At 41.6% G+C, this 15032-nt stretch overlaps 1 protein-coding gene across 12 annotated transcripts in view; it reads left to right on the top strand.

Moving 5' to 3' along the window:
* Positions 1 to 15032, top strand: part of trip12 (thyroid hormone receptor interactor 12) — a 32307-nt gene that overhangs the window by 13411 nt on the left and 3864 nt on the right. For 7 of the 12 annotated variants that reach the window (XM_074641760.1, XM_074641752.1, XM_074641756.1 and 4 more), the window contains 27 exons: positions 41 to 76; positions 167 to 262; positions 350 to 442; positions 538 to 699; positions 2307 to 2375; positions 2507 to 2672; positions 3993 to 4110; positions 4559 to 4715; positions 5025 to 5178; positions 5730 to 5958; positions 6098 to 6216; positions 6763 to 6970; positions 7832 to 7932; positions 8639 to 8813; positions 8989 to 9130; positions 9357 to 9548; positions 9662 to 9813; positions 9932 to 10089; positions 10279 to 10352; positions 10773 to 10972; positions 11463 to 11590; positions 11955 to 12106; positions 13035 to 13177; positions 13297 to 13453; positions 13663 to 13761; positions 13873 to 13987; positions 14730 to 14884. In XM_074641760.1, coding sequence (XP_074497861.1) covers positions 41 to 76; positions 167 to 262; positions 350 to 442; positions 538 to 699; positions 2307 to 2375; positions 2507 to 2672; positions 3993 to 4110; positions 4559 to 4715; positions 5025 to 5178; positions 5730 to 5958; positions 6098 to 6216; positions 6763 to 6970; positions 7832 to 7932; positions 8639 to 8813; positions 8989 to 9130; positions 9357 to 9548; positions 9662 to 9813; positions 9932 to 10089; positions 10279 to 10352; positions 10773 to 10972; positions 11463 to 11590; positions 11955 to 12106; positions 13035 to 13177; positions 13297 to 13453; positions 13663 to 13761; positions 13873 to 13987; positions 14730 to 14884 — 3750 coding nt within the window. The remainder of the gene's footprint in view (positions 1 to 40; positions 77 to 166; positions 263 to 349; positions 443 to 537; positions 700 to 2306; positions 2376 to 2506; positions 2673 to 3992; positions 4111 to 4558; positions 4716 to 5024; positions 5179 to 5729; positions 5959 to 6097; positions 6217 to 6762; positions 6971 to 7831; positions 7933 to 8638; positions 8814 to 8988; positions 9131 to 9356; positions 9549 to 9661; positions 9814 to 9931; positions 10090 to 10278; positions 10353 to 10772; positions 10973 to 11462; positions 11591 to 11954; positions 12107 to 13034; positions 13178 to 13296; positions 13454 to 13662; positions 13762 to 13872; positions 13988 to 14729; positions 14885 to 15032) is intronic. The other 5 variants (XM_074641762.1, XM_074641759.1, XM_074641763.1 and 2 more) reach the window with 2 other exon arrangements.

Genomic DNA, 15032 nt, shown 5'->3' with positions numbered 1-15032 from the left:
TACCACTAATCTGATTCCATATTCTTTCTTTCTTTCGCAGATTACACTGTTACAAATGGAGCATAACTTTGATATTGTGAGTATGATGAACTTTCATTTCTGTAAATGTCTTTAGTTTGAGTCATTCATTTATGTAATGCTACTGCTTTTTGATCCATGCACACAGATGAATCATGCCTCTCGTGCACTCACATATATGATGGAGGCACTGCCTCGGTCCTCTGCTGTGGTGGTCGATGCTATTCCTGTCTTCCTGGAGAAGGTGAGACACTCTGTCCCTAATCGCTTGTTAATTCGCAGTGGTGGCTTTTTGATATGCTAATGCCTTGTTCCTCCTTCTTGTGTGCAGCTTCAGGTGATCCAATTCATTGACGTAGCAGAGCAGGCCCTGACTGCCCTGGAGATGTTGTCAAGGCGACACAGCAAAGCCATTTTGCAGGCTGTAAGTGTTTTTCTTTTTGTCATAAGCTTAAATCACCCCGTCTCCGTTAGCCACAGTTATGCACAGCAATAATGTTACGATGTCATCCGTCACAGGGTGGGCTCGCTGACTGCCTCCTCTACCTGGAGTTCTTCAGCATCAATGCTCAGAGGAACGCCCTGGCCATCGCAGCCAACTGCTGCCAGAGCATCACTCCAGATGAGTTCCACTTTGTTGCTGATTCTCTGCCACTGTTGACGCAGAGACTCACACACCAGGTGCGTTTTTTCCTACATCCAGACAATGATGAGTTATAAAATGCAAAACGCCATCACAGTAGGGGTTTGTCTCAAGTGGGGTTCATCTTGGAACAAGTTTCACATTCCAGAAATGAAATTGATAAGAAAAACAAATGGCGGCCAGCATTTTAATTGCATTTAGGTCAAGCGGGAGGTGGAATATGACTTGGTGAGGGTGCCTTGTCAGACTTCTTTTTAAGAGCAAAGTGATGTCAATATAAATGGAGATTATATAGATACAGATATTGTGGAAAATGCTAACCATCCATACTTGGTATTTTCTATGCAACAGAAATAAAAAACAAATGCAACGTTTTTTTGTGACGAGCTATAAACAATACGCATTTTCGGACCAAACAGTTCTCAGAACATTCCTGAGGGGAACTGCCCACTGGGGAGCTCCCAGAGAACTTCAAGGGCTTTTTTCTGCTTGCATTCGCACCGCCAATAGGAATGCTGTAGTGATGTCGGCGCTGCACGCACACATCTCTAGCTTGGAGATCGACTCGTTCGCTACGTTTCAGAAGCTCTCTTAGCTTTTTTAGTAATATAAGAATCAATAAACAACTCTGTTACATGCCACAGTCATATGAACTCAAGCAAAACAGCTGTCACGAAAGTAACTTTTGGGATTTCAGTCCGAATCAGCCATCGTTCTTTGGCTCAGTGGGTGAGCTTTGTGCTGCTGCGTTAGCTTGCTGAGCAGCAACTCTCACTCGTTCTTTGGCTCAGTGGGTGTGTGCTCATAAACCTGTTTATGACCGACTTCACTGTCGGTCCATTTGTCCGTATTTTCTTCCATTAATTTAGTTATGAGCAGTTGTCTGTTGTTATGTAACAGGTTTTTAAAAATGGTGGTTGCCGGTGCTGCATTGGCTCATGTGTTCGACCAATCACCATACACTTACATCACTGACGTCAGTCACGGTTCCTCTTGTGCTGGGAGAGTACCTACTCTGAAGTAGGAGCTAAAAAAGATCCTCAAAACGGCGTTCTGAGAACTGCGATGGTTCATAGTCCTTGCGGTGTGGACACAATAAAAAGAGAGGGGGGGGATGGGGGGGGTTCTTAGAACTATCTACTCCGGTCTGAAAACGCCTAATGACAGAAAAAAATAAACAAAGGTGACAATCATACATCAGTGGTTTACTTAAGGGGAGGGACAAAACTGAGAACAGTATGCAGTATAACAGTAGACACTTTTCTAGTGTGTTGGTCAATCATTAGAAAGGAGTCATGTTTTAACTGTACATAGTTCAGTTTGACAGAAAATTCATAAATAGTTGTAGCCAGTAGATGTGGCTCGTTCTCCCATTACAGAGAGTCTGTATTATTATTACTTGAGCTCAGTTTGTAGAAGTTGCCTGAGGACCCTCCTAAGTAGCTGCTGTAGCAGGCTATTGATTGTGAAACATATTCTAAGTCACACAGCCTGATTTTGTAGGCACAAAAATATTCACTTCAATATTTCAGTGTCCTTCTAAACACATTGGTGCTTCAAATTTTATTTTTATGCCAGTCATTTATTTCAGTGTAACCTATTATAAAGATTGACTAATGGCTAAATTCATTAAACTCTCTTTCAGGATAAAAAGTCAGTCGAAAGCACTTGCCTCTGTTTCGCCAGACTGGTGGACAACTTTCAACATGAGGAGGTTTGTACCTGAATTGGTTTTTTTTTCAATCATCTTTGCTGTTTTTGTGTTGTTTGCCATTTCTGTTTGACCTTCTCCATTTGCTGTCCAACTCCCCGGCTAATGTGTACATATGTTTTTTAAATCAACAGAACCTGCTGCAGGAGGTGGCGTCACGCGACCTGTTGACCAACATTCAACAGCTGCTGGTAGTGACCCCTCCTGTGCTCAGCTCGGGGATGTTTATCATGGTGGTGCGCATGTTTTCCCTGATGTGCTCTAACTGCCCCTGCCTGGCAGTCCAGCTTATGAAACAGAGTGAGTAACCCTCACACGCGCACACACTAATAGGTCACACCCTTGTCACTCTCTTATTACTTGACACCCTGTCATTACTGTTATGCATATTTACATGGATACTGTATGTACTCACTACACAGGATGTTGTTGTACACACTAAATGGAAAAGTTACCATTAGGAGCAGCCTGACAAATGTTTTGCAGGGGGAAAAGAATCATAAAGTTCAGTGCACAGAAGCAAAGGATACAGTTTTTATTCCACATTTCAAATCTTTCAAAATATTACAAATGTAATGACCTCCGTTGTTTCACTTAGAAATGTGTTACTTGGTTATTGAATGATAACAGTCTTGCTAACAGTTACTCAGCCGCTATTGTCCTAACAAACACTGGTAATTATACAAATCGTTATTAAAGCCTTTATCAGTTCTAGTGACGTCCTGCTCACTGTTGCACACTACTTATCGCGCTGTCAATCAATATGTCATTAGCCATGGTCCTTATGAACAAAATTAACTATCACACTTGGTTTTAACCCCCTCATTGTGTGTCGTTATAGCAACCCAAGCACCACTTTTGGTTGTGTCCCTTTCTCCCTAAGGGGAAATGAAGCTGTACAGAGTTTACTAAATAACAGCCTGTCTTTACACACCGGGGCGTGACGAATAAACAACACAAAAATGCAAAATACTCGCCTGCAAATATGACATGTCTAGGGCTTTTATTGTGAAAGATAAGAATGGAAGGCGTTGATCTGGTCTGTGCTGCCTTTGTTTAGGTTGAAAGGAGTAATAAAGTTTGCCGTCTTGGTTCTGACTACGGAGTCTCCGTGTTGTTGTTTAAAAAATCAACCTCGTTCCGAGTAAAATAGTATGTTGCTTTTTCGCCGCATAATATTTGCGTTCTGTGTGAAAGTATTCATGATAAGAACAACAGTTTGAAAAAAATATATTGATGTAAGAACTAATCGCACGAAGAAAAAAAACATTACTGGTGAGTAAAACCTGAGTATACTGATTAGTTGTGTTACTGTTCTGTAATGAGTTAACATATTTGAGACATTCACAATTCTAGTGAAATACATTTTGTAACAAAATATTGCAGTCTGTGATAAGGATCTGTGACAGTACAAAATGTATCTTGTAGCCAGCTAACACCTTTTACATGCACATGATATAGCGCACCTCAAAACATTTTCAACTCGATGCAGACTGCCTCCAAAATTAGCTTTGCGTTCACTCTTAACAGACTTTTAGCAGTAGTGAAAGAATATTATGTGTTAAAGGTGCCACAGGGAAGCTAACAACAGAAATGTGTTTGTGTTCCCTTTTCTAACAGACATAGCAGAAACTCTGCGTTTCCTCTTGTGCGGTGCATCAAATGGCAGCTGCCAGGAGCAGATTGAACTGGTACCCCGGAGCCCCCAGGAGCTATATGAACTGACCTCCCTCATATGGTAACATCTATTTGCCTCCCTCTTCTTTTCAGTAGGGTATGGGTTAAGATCACGCTGAGCAATATGGCAAAAAATATTTATATATTATATATTTTATGGGCACTAACCCTGTGAATTGTGCTGACGGCAAGAACAATTGTGTTTACTGAATTAGAAAATTCTAATAACTGATTTCTGAGGATACTTGACTGTACAATTTCTACAGAAACTGTATCAAATATACTCTGCCACAATGACGTGGGGTCGACAACAAATGTTACTACTTCTTCTCCCAGACCTTGAACCACAGATACAATTGTTTTGCCACAGTAGTCATTTGATAGTCATAGTCATTTGAGTAAAATGGTTTAAAGAAAAATCAAACCCATTTCACTTCATGACATTTAAACTGAATTTAGATTAGACAAAGTTTTGTAGCTCACTGAAACCACTCTTCTTCTTCTACTAGTGAGCTGATGCCCTGCCTGCCTAGAGAGGGCATCTTTGCAGTTGATGTAATGCTGAAGAAGGGCAGCGCCCAGACGACAGAGGGAGCGATCTGGCAGTGGAGGGATGACCGAGGACTGTGGCATCCCTACAACCGCATTGACAGCCGCATTATTGAGGTAAGAATCATCACCCACATTCTGTATCATTGAAACCTCAAAGTGTATGATGAAATCATCGTTGCTGGAGTTATCCAGTGTGTTGTATCCCAATATTGAAATATTAGAATTTATTCTGGACCTCTGTCACGCTACAAGATAACTATATAAAGGATGAATAATGGATTGAATCTATTAAAATTTAACATTACGTGACAGCATTTGGTCTATTTACAGTGTCTCTCAATACATTTACACACACATATATGTGGGGCTAACCCGTGTGGGATACTGATGTTGGGTGTATCTGGTGATTATCTTGCCCTGCAGACAGCACACCAGAACGGGGAGGATGAGATCAGCTTGTCAACCCTGGGCCGTGTGTACACAATTGACTTTAACTCTATGCAGCAGATCAATGAAGACACAGGAACAGCACGCGGTATCCAGAGGAAACCAAATCCTCTTGCCAACCCTAATACAGGTAACACAGATCTTTTCAGACTAGAGAGATTTGTTTTGTGAAGATGACAGTGTATTGTATTTTATCTTAAAATAAAAGAGGAACAATTAACACTCACTCTCAGCGCCTGATGTCGTAAATATTTTTTAACCTGCCCCACTGAGTAGGAAGGCAGCTGTAATCGGTTTGGAGTCACAACCGTGACCCAGTTCTGTGGAGAAAAAAAGTATAAAAGATAACTAATTGTTAACTACAGTATTTTGTTATTATATAATCGATAAATCACCATGCATTTACTGAGTGCAAGTCAGTGGACATTTGTCACCCAGATTTGTGCTACTTGGACATCTTAAGTGTGAAAATGGGTATTTTTTTTCTGTTAAAGCCGAGATTACAGCTGCTTTTATGTGAGATGGAGCAGTCGGTCGGTTGCCGCGTCTTTTCCAATTGTGTGCATGTATAAACCCGATGTGTATGACACAGCTTCTCCATTGAGTGACAGCTGAGATGTGACATTCGGTCGCAGTGTGGTTGAGGAAATGAACCTGACCTGTGCTCTGTCTTGTCTCCAGGGAGTCACCAGGAGGTTCGTCGAGAGGATGCACGAGCCCAGTTGATGAAGGAGGATCCCGAGCTGGCTAAGTGCTTTATCAAAACTCTGTTTGGGGTCTTGTATGAGGTGTACAGCTCATCGGCCGGCCCTGCTGTCAGACACAAGTGCCTTAGAGCCATCCTCAGGATCATCTACTTTGCTGATGCAGAGCTGCTGAAGGATGTGCTGAGGAACCATGCTGTGTCCAGGTAACGGGGCCCGGGCTGTGGGCCACTTTGACATTCTTAAAGGAGGTTAAGAACTTCTTTCAAAGACACCAGGGATCTACTGGTGTCAGTCTTGGAGGTGAAAGTGAATTGACTTTTTTTTGTATGTTTATTTCTACAGTCACATTGCCTCCATGCTATCCAGCCAGGACCTGAAGATTGTAGTGGGTTCTCTGCAGATGGCTGAGATCCTCATGCAAAAGCTGCCTGATGTCTTCAGCGTCTATTTCAGAAGAGAAGGTAGTGTATAATCCCATGAAGAACTCATGTACTACCTTGTCTTTACATCGGTGTAGGTCATCTACTCTAGGGAGCAGACAAGTGTAAAGGTCCTTGCACACCAAGTCCGTATTTTTCACATGCGTTTTCTAAATCCGTCATCCGATAAAAAAACGTTACGCTCAGAAACCTTGCGCACTGAGTCCGATGTGTTTTGGTATTCCATTTGTTGCGAAAAGTCGCAATACAAGACAAAACTGAATTAATTACGTGAGTGCAATGGATAGCGCTAGTCCAAAACGGGGCTAATGAATGACATTAGCCAGAAGCTAAAATGCAGCATGGGAAAAATGCAGAAAATCAAACTTGTTCTGAAAACTTCAATGATGGACAAAAGTTTTGGAGTTGGTGTGTAAACATGATCGACACAACGTGAGGTCGTATTTATTTTTAAACGTGCGACAATTTTGGACGAAAAACACCGACTTGGTGTGCAAAGGCCTTAAGCCTGAGCATCTTCTAAAATGAATCAATGTCTAATGCCTGTCTTTCTCCTTTCTCCTCCAGGTGTGATGCACCAGGTGAAGAACCTGTCAGAGTCCGAGAGCTTTCTAGTCACTAGTCCCCCAAAGGCTTGCCCCAGTGGTACTGCCAGTTTGTGCACGACCACCATCAGCACTGCATCCACCACATCTTCTAATAATGCAACTCCTGATCTGGGCTCACCCAGCTTCCAGCACAGCATGGACGACTCACTGGACCTCAGCCCACAGGGGTGAGTGTGTGGCCACTTGTGGCTTCGATTTGGGTGTTTACAGACGTATTTTAAAAATAGGTACATGAATTGCTTAATAAACACACCAAGGGGCCGTTCACATGTTGTGTCAAAAAACACCTGGAAAACGTCATCGTTTTATCCAAGGTGCTTGGGAGTTTGCGCTCCTGTCACGCCTGCCGTTACTAAGCAACCAAAACCTGCGTGCTGTGATGATGATGATGATGATGATGATGATGAAGTTTTATCAGTAAGCCTCACTGACTAAACTAAACTCAGTCAAAACAAACAAAAATGTATTTGCAGCACCGTATATCCCTCACAGTAGCTTTACTGTTGGTTTCTCCCAACCAGACATTATGATGTCCTCGAACAGAAAGGGTGAAGCAAGTAAAATAGTCCGTGGTACAGATGTTAAAGCTCTGGGTAGCCCTGCACTAAAATTATGAACTTCTCCATATTTACTGTAAACTGATATTTACGGAAGGAAGAAAAAATATCTGCCGGCTGTGATTGTTTTTTCCTCATGACATGCATTGTGTGCTGCAGCGTTCAAAAAGTTGAACTATTTTTGTCAAGGGGGGGGAGCTGTCGCACACTGAAAACGAGGCGCTTGAGAACGCTTGTGCACCGTAATGGCGCCACTCTTGCTTTTGAGTGCACCTTCCGTGCGTCTACATTGGCAACAATGGATTTGAGGGCGCAAAAAAACGCGGCATGTGAACAGCCCCTAATAATGTCCAACACATGCTCATTGTATAATGATGTATGTTTTTCAGTCGTTATTGTAATGAATGGGAAAACTGATTTTTTTCTTTCCCCCCTAAGAGCATTATACTAATTATTTTCTCCTCCATCAAGGCGGTTAAGTGATGTCCTAAAGAGGAAACGGCTACCTAAGAGAGGGCCCAGAAGGCCCAAATACTCTCCCCCAAGAGATGATGATAAAGTAGACAATCAGGGTAAGTTAAAGTGTTACTGTCACTGTGTGTGTGTGTGTGTGTGTGCATGTGCGATGTTTAAAGATCCCCCCCTAGACAGGAAAAATCTTTTTATAACACTGTTTTAATATATTTTATATCACTGCGCTATAGGGCAGCAACTATTTATTATTTTCATTGTCTATTAAACTGTCGATTATTTTCTTGATTAATCGATTAGTTGTTTAGTCTATAAAATGGTGAAAAATGTCTGTTTCCCAAAGCCCAAGATGATATCCTCAAATGTCTTGTTTTGTCCACAACTCAAAGATATTCAGTTTACTGTCATAGAGGAGTAAAGAAACCAGAAAATATTCACATTTAAGAAGCTGGAATCAGAGTTTTGGCTTTTTTATTTCTTAAAAAATTACTCCAACCGATTAATCGATTATCAAAATAGTTTAAAATGAATCGTTGTAGCTCTACTGAGCTACTGTGTAGATGAAAGTTGTCTAACACCTGCACTAGCAATGAGTGACGAACCTCATGAATCACTTTGCAACTATGAGATTGACAGCAGATTCAGATGCTGTTCAATAATCGGTGGCAGATTGAGTCATCCAGCATTGGCAGGTTTATCAATGATTCCTTGAAGCACATGCGAGTGGTCATGAATTGAAATGGCACTTTGTGGTCTTGGATGTATTCTTAACCCATCGATAACCCTCATAATCTACCTTCCTTACAGCCAAGAGCCCTACCAGTACTCAGTCACCTAAATCATCCTTCTTGGCCAGTCTCAATCCCAAGACCTGGGGCAAGCTGGGTGCCCAGACCAACAACGCCAACTCAGAGCCCTCACGCACAGCGGGGGTGAGTGGCCTGGCAAGGGCTCCTCCCAAGGACTCAATTTCAAATAACAGGTACGATGATGAGAGTTAAAGTTTCCCTGTTTTCCACTCCTGTATAATCCATATTGCACTCTTTTTCTTGTGATTGATTTGAAGTGTTATTGCAGAATGATCAGTCACTGATTGTGGGAGTAATGTGTGGACTACCGTATGTAATCAGGGAAATCTGTTTTTTATTGGTTTGTAGAGACAAAATAAAAGCCTGGATTAAAGAACAGGCAAGTAAGTTTGTGGAGCGCTACTTCAACTCTGAAAATGTGGACGGCAGCAACCCTGCATTGAATGTACTCCAGAGACTTTGCACAGCCACCGAGCAGCTCAACCTGCAGGTAAAACATCCCATTATTGAAGAGCAAGCATAAGATAACATTACGAACAAGCTTGAGGACATGTATTTCTGTTGTTGCTGATGTTGTCCTTAAAAGTGTTGTTGAAAGTGTTAAACTTGATGACTAGAGAAAGCAAGAGAGATATAGATGCTAAAATTGTCTGAAGTAATGTAACGCCAGCTCTGAGACATTTTTCTGATGATGTGTTATGTTCCCGTTTTCCCAGGTGGACGGTGGTGTGGAGTGCCTGGTGGAGATCTCCAGTATCGTATCAGAATCTGATGTGTCGTCTTTTGAGATCCAGCACAGTGGGCTGGTGAAGCAGCTCCTGGTCTACCTGACCTCCAACACCGACAGGGACTTGCTCAGCCGCGACGTGCGACTCAAGAGGTTCCTCCATGTGTTCTCTGGCTGTCCGGTGAGAGAGACTAGAAAATAGTATATTACCGTATATTGTCAAAGAATTTTATGACTTTGGTAGTCTAATTATTCAGACTTTAATTTCTTTTTTCCCGCCTGTTTCGTTTGCAGGTTCCAGGAATGGAGCCTGTTAGTCGTCTGGACCCGACAGAAAACGGTCCGTACCTGGCACTGGTGCACAAAATGAACAGCTGCCTGAGTCAAATGGAGCAGTTCCCTGTCAAAGTGCATGATTTCCCCAGTGGCAACGGCAATGGCAGCAGGTCTGTGGCTTTTATTATTTATGTTTTGGATCAAAAGTACTTCATATTTAAAACGCTTATGAGCAGTTTTGAAACAGTATAGTTTGTTAAAGGTGTGTTTTTTAATGTATCTTTCCAGGGGCTCTCAGGCACTGAAGTTCTTCAACACACACCAGCTCAAGTGTCAGCTGCAGAGACACCCAGATTGCACTAACGTTAAACAGTGGAAAGGCGGCCCTGTGAAGATAGACCCCCTGGCCCTGGTGCAAGCCATTGAGAGATATCTTGTTGTCAGAGGTAAGGGACTGTCGTAGACTATCGTGTGTCTCTTTTATTACAGATAGGGCCACCAGGAGATTCTCCTATGGTGCCTGTTTTTCCTCCACATTGTCCAAATGCCAAATATGTTCCTTTTGAATCATTCTTAAAATGGGTTATTCTGTGTTTCTGTAGTTGGGTTGCTAACTTGCTATCTTGTTTGTACAGGGTACGGCCGAATCAGAGAAGAGGATGAAGACAGTGATGACGACGGTTCAGATGATGAAATCGATGAATCACTGGTATGTGATACCTGTTCGTGCCAAATCAGGGTTAAACATTAATGCGTTTTTTTTCACTTGCTCAGTCGGGCAAGTGGGTCAGAAATCTACTTGCCCAAAGTAATTTTTTACTTGCCCCTACACAAATTGTTTTATTTATTAGTGGTTATCAAAAAACAACAAAGTACATTTTCATGTTTTAAACCGCTTTGCTCTCAAACTGCACAATACATAGTTGGAGTTTTGCCCCACACCCTGATAACACCCAACTAAACTCCCTGGGCAAGCGGGAAATCCTTACTGTTGAGCCCTGCAAATAAGGCTATTTTTTAAATCTAATGTACACCTTTAATCCTGTGTTGATGTGTGTATTGAGAGCTAAGTCCTGCTATCACTTCAGTATTATCAATAAATCGTATATGCAATTTATTGGTTACCCAGGCGGCGCAGTTCTTGAACTCTGGGAGTGTGCGTCACAGACTACAGTTCTACATCGGTGACCACCTGCTACCGTACAACATGACCGTATACCAGGCCGTACGGCAGTACAGTCTGCAAGCAGAAGAAGAGAGGGAGTCGACGGATGATGAAGCAAACCCACTGGGGCGAGCTGGCATCTGGACCAAAACGCACACAATATGGTAAAAATGTGTTCTATATGTATTCTTATTGTTTACTTACAGAAGAAGTCTTGTGCCTCTAAATTTGTCTGTTCTGCATCTTCCAACTTTCTTAACCTTCACGGTCACTTTTGAAACAAGAGAGAAATGTTTTTGGGGATTTGTTTTCTGAAACTCATTAGCCCGTCCTTGAACGGTCAGATAAATAAAACAAAATGTATCTCATCATTTACCCTAGTGGTGTCTAGCCATGCAGATTTATTTGCCAAGTTTTTTGAGATAAACTACAGTGCAGTGTGAAGTACACAGGATGTGATAAGCACAGATAATCACCACTAGTTGGAATTGCAAATGATCATTGTCTTTAGTGCAGTTACTCCTTAAAATGTTCAGATACCCAGAGTCTTGTCACAAAGTTAAAGAGTTGAAACGAGGTATCTTCTGGTGAAAAATCTGTCCTACATGCTCATCAAAGCACACAGACTAAATGTCCCGTCTTGTTTCCTACCAGGTATAAGCCTGTGAGAGAGGACGAGGACGGCAGCAAAGACGCTGTGGGTGGAAAGAGGGGCCGAGCCCAGACTGCTCCCACCAAAACGTCACCTCGCAACGCCAAGAAGCAGGATGAGCTGTGGCATGGTGAGAATCTTCAATATCTCATAGTGAAGGGTTTCTCAAACTAGACTCAACATTTCTTACTTGCTCTGAAAGATTGCAGCTGCTGGTCCAGTGCAGATTTAGGCAAAACACGTAGCATCTGCTTCTTTCCTTTACTTAGCTGTATATGAACTGTTTTACCTGTCAGGGTATAAGGGCTCAGCAAACCTATTTTGAACTGGGGAATTCCTATTATGATGTTTACAAATCAATAAGCAATTGAGTGACAAGGACAAGAAGCACGTGATCAGTGTTTTAGTCACACAGCTTCTCGTCGTCATATTTCATACAAGTCTGAATCTGTACAGTCAACTTCATCACCACTGTTGATTCCTGTCACTTCCAGATGGCGTGTGTCCCAGTGTCGTCAGTCCCTTAGAGACATACCTCAGTTCGGAGCCACCAGAGACCATAACCTTTGATGACCCCTCTTTAGAGGTCAACCTGCTGCTGAGGGTCCTGCACTCCATCAGTAGATACTGGTTCTACTTGTATGATGTAAGTGTCCGTCCTAAAGAATTACAAGAGGAAGTCACTGACTTATAGTCAGTTTGTTACGTAAGAGATAATGCCTGACAAGGTGTCCATTATCACGAGTTAATGGACGACATGGAGTCCATTAATTCCTGATTATGGACACCTTGAAGGGCATTATCCCGCTTATACCATGGTCACTTGCCCAAGAAAAAAAACAAAAACATTACTTTATATATTTTCATGCGTTTTGCGACCAAAATCTAAAAATGTTTCCCAATCCATTCACTCACTTTCACTGGTACGGGTTTGCTAATACTTGTAAAAATCATTACCATCCCATAAGATTCTTATGCAATGGAAACGTTGTTCACTGCTCCAGTAAATTGGACGAACCTTAGCTCTACGACTTGGCAACGGGACATATTTCTAATTCGCTCAGCTCATAAAGCTCTTTGGCTCCGCTACGAGCCAGAACGCTAACGTTATGCTAGCAAGATTCAACGTCACAAACATTACGTACGGTTCATTGTCCCCAAATCAATATCAAGATAACACAAACAACTGATCTATGTGTACTGTTGGCAGCAGTCTGAAGTAACGTTAGCAAGTTGAACAGTGAATGGGAGGTGACCGCTTACAGTTAGTTCAGAGGGGTAGGGTAACTTACATCTTGCAGCTTGTGTATTACAGTCGGCACCCTGTGGTGTTCAGAGGATGAGGCACTGAAGGACTGACGTTACACTCCCTGCTAAGATATTCAGATTTTTTCATAGCCAGCACATTCATTTAGAACGGTGAACAGACAGTTTCACTGGAACTACTTAGTAGGTGTCCATTATCAGGGAATTAATGGAGACCCTGCAGCCAATCAGAATCGAGTATTCCCCCAGACCATGGTATAAAAGTGTGTGTATATACAAGTAAATAAACATTTTTGTTTGTTTTGCAGAATGCTGTGTGTAAGGAAATCATCGCCACCACTGAGTTCATTAACAGTAAGCTGACAGCCAAAGCTAACCGTCAGCTACAAGACCCGCTGGTCATCATGACGGGGAACATCCCTACTTGGCTCATTGAGCTCGGAAAGACCTGGTAAATGTTTCATACTTTACACCAAAAGGAGGATTTGATCTTTCACCTGAATTGTACATCTTGACTACAAAACTGATATTTGTGTTGATGTTTGTCTAATTTTCTCTCTCTCTCTACAGTCCGTTCTTCTTCCCCTTCGACACCCGGCAGATGTTGTTCTACGTAACTGCCTTTGACCGCGACAGAGCCATGCAACGCCTACTGGACACAAACCCAGAGATCAACCAATCAGATTCTCAGGACAGCAGAGTTGCACCACGTCTTGACAGAAAGAAGGTACAGTGTGATGCCATATTGAACTCTTGCATCTTGTTCGGTTCTGAATGGAATTGAAATGCGTTCTGCCTTTTTATAATTGTTGTTTTGTTTGTTTTTTCTTTTGGTACCTATTTTAGTTTTTAAGGATTTAAGGATTGCTTTATGAACTTTTTTCTTGACCTGGCTTAAACCTAATTTCTTTGCTCCCTCGTCTTGTTTGTTTTCAGAGGACGATAAACCGTGACGAGCTGCTGAAACAGGCCGAGTCTGTGATGCAGGACCTCGGCAGCTCCAGGGCGATGTTGGAGATACAGTATGAAAACGAGGTATCGGTTATGTTAAAACTCATAAAATCATGACTTCAATGTCGGTGCAGTAAAAAGCTTTCTCATTAAAGTTTTTTTGGAGAAGTGATTCTAATTTTGATCTTCTTCCAGGTTGGCACCGGTCTCGGTCCCACTCTGGAGTTCTACGCTCTGGTGTCTCAGGAGCTGCAGCGGGCTGATCTCGGCCTGTGGAGGGGTGAAGAGGTCACGCTGGCCAATCCTAAAGGTAGAAACACTCAGACACACTCAGGATATGTCATATTAGCTTTTATTTTTCACTTATACAACATGAGACACAGACAGTTTTTATAGTTTCAACATTTGAAAATGTTTTTTTTTTTTTGTTTGTTTTTCATTTTAGTTTCATTTTTTCTGAAAGGGTTAGTTTTAGTTTTTATATATTTAATTTTAGTTTAACAGTAGTTTATTTATTTATTTATATATATATATAATATATATATATATATACACATACATACATATATACATATAAACATACATACAAAATACATGGTTGGAGAGCTGTGTAGGAATGGACATAATGTTTTATCTTCGCGGTACTTTATTGAAATAATTTGTGGCATAGCGCCGTCTCCTGGAAGGTCAAATCTGTTCAGTTTCCGTGGTTCAAAAGAGTTGATGGAAATTCATGCTGTCCTCTTTTTTTCGGTAGTGATATATTATAGCTAAAAAACTGAAATTATTTTACATCTATTTTTATTTTATTTGTTTTTTGCTTATTTTATCCAGGCAATGTCGTTTCAGTTTAGTTTTTCTTAAAGGATATCGTTTTTTATTTAGTTTTAGTGCACTAAAAATGTTTTTCCCTGCTTATTTTCGTTTTTCGTTTTAGTTTATTGTAATATCACTGGACACTGCCACAGTGAAATGTATTAATAGAGTGTCTTATGTCCCCAAGTACATGTAGTGACTTTGCTCTGACAGTACTTGTTTCTCTGCCCAAACAGGAAGCCAAGAGGGAACTAAGTACATGTTCAGCTCCAGAGGACTGTTTGCGGTTCCCTTCGGCAGGACGACCAAACCAGCACACATAGCCAAAATCAAAATGAAGTTCCGTTTCTTAGGAAAGCTAATGGCCAAGGCCATTATGGACTTCAGATTGGTAATGACCTCTATTTTCTCTTTCTATCTTAATAGACTTTGGTATTTAGGAATGCTCTTCAAATATTGGTCCTTGACATCCGATACATGTTGAAGCATTTAAAACATTGCATGCGTTTTTATTTTTAACTCACCATTTTCCACCTGCT

This window comes from Sebastes fasciatus, chromosome 7 (assembly GCF_043250625.1).
Source record: "Sebastes fasciatus isolate fSebFas1 chromosome 7, fSebFas1.pri, whole genome shotgun sequence".
Taxonomy (NCBI): domain Eukaryota; kingdom Metazoa; phylum Chordata; class Actinopteri; order Perciformes; family Sebastidae; genus Sebastes; species Sebastes fasciatus.
The sequence above is the reverse complement of the archived record's forward strand: the minus strand, read 5'-3'. Positions and strand labels throughout refer to the sequence as shown.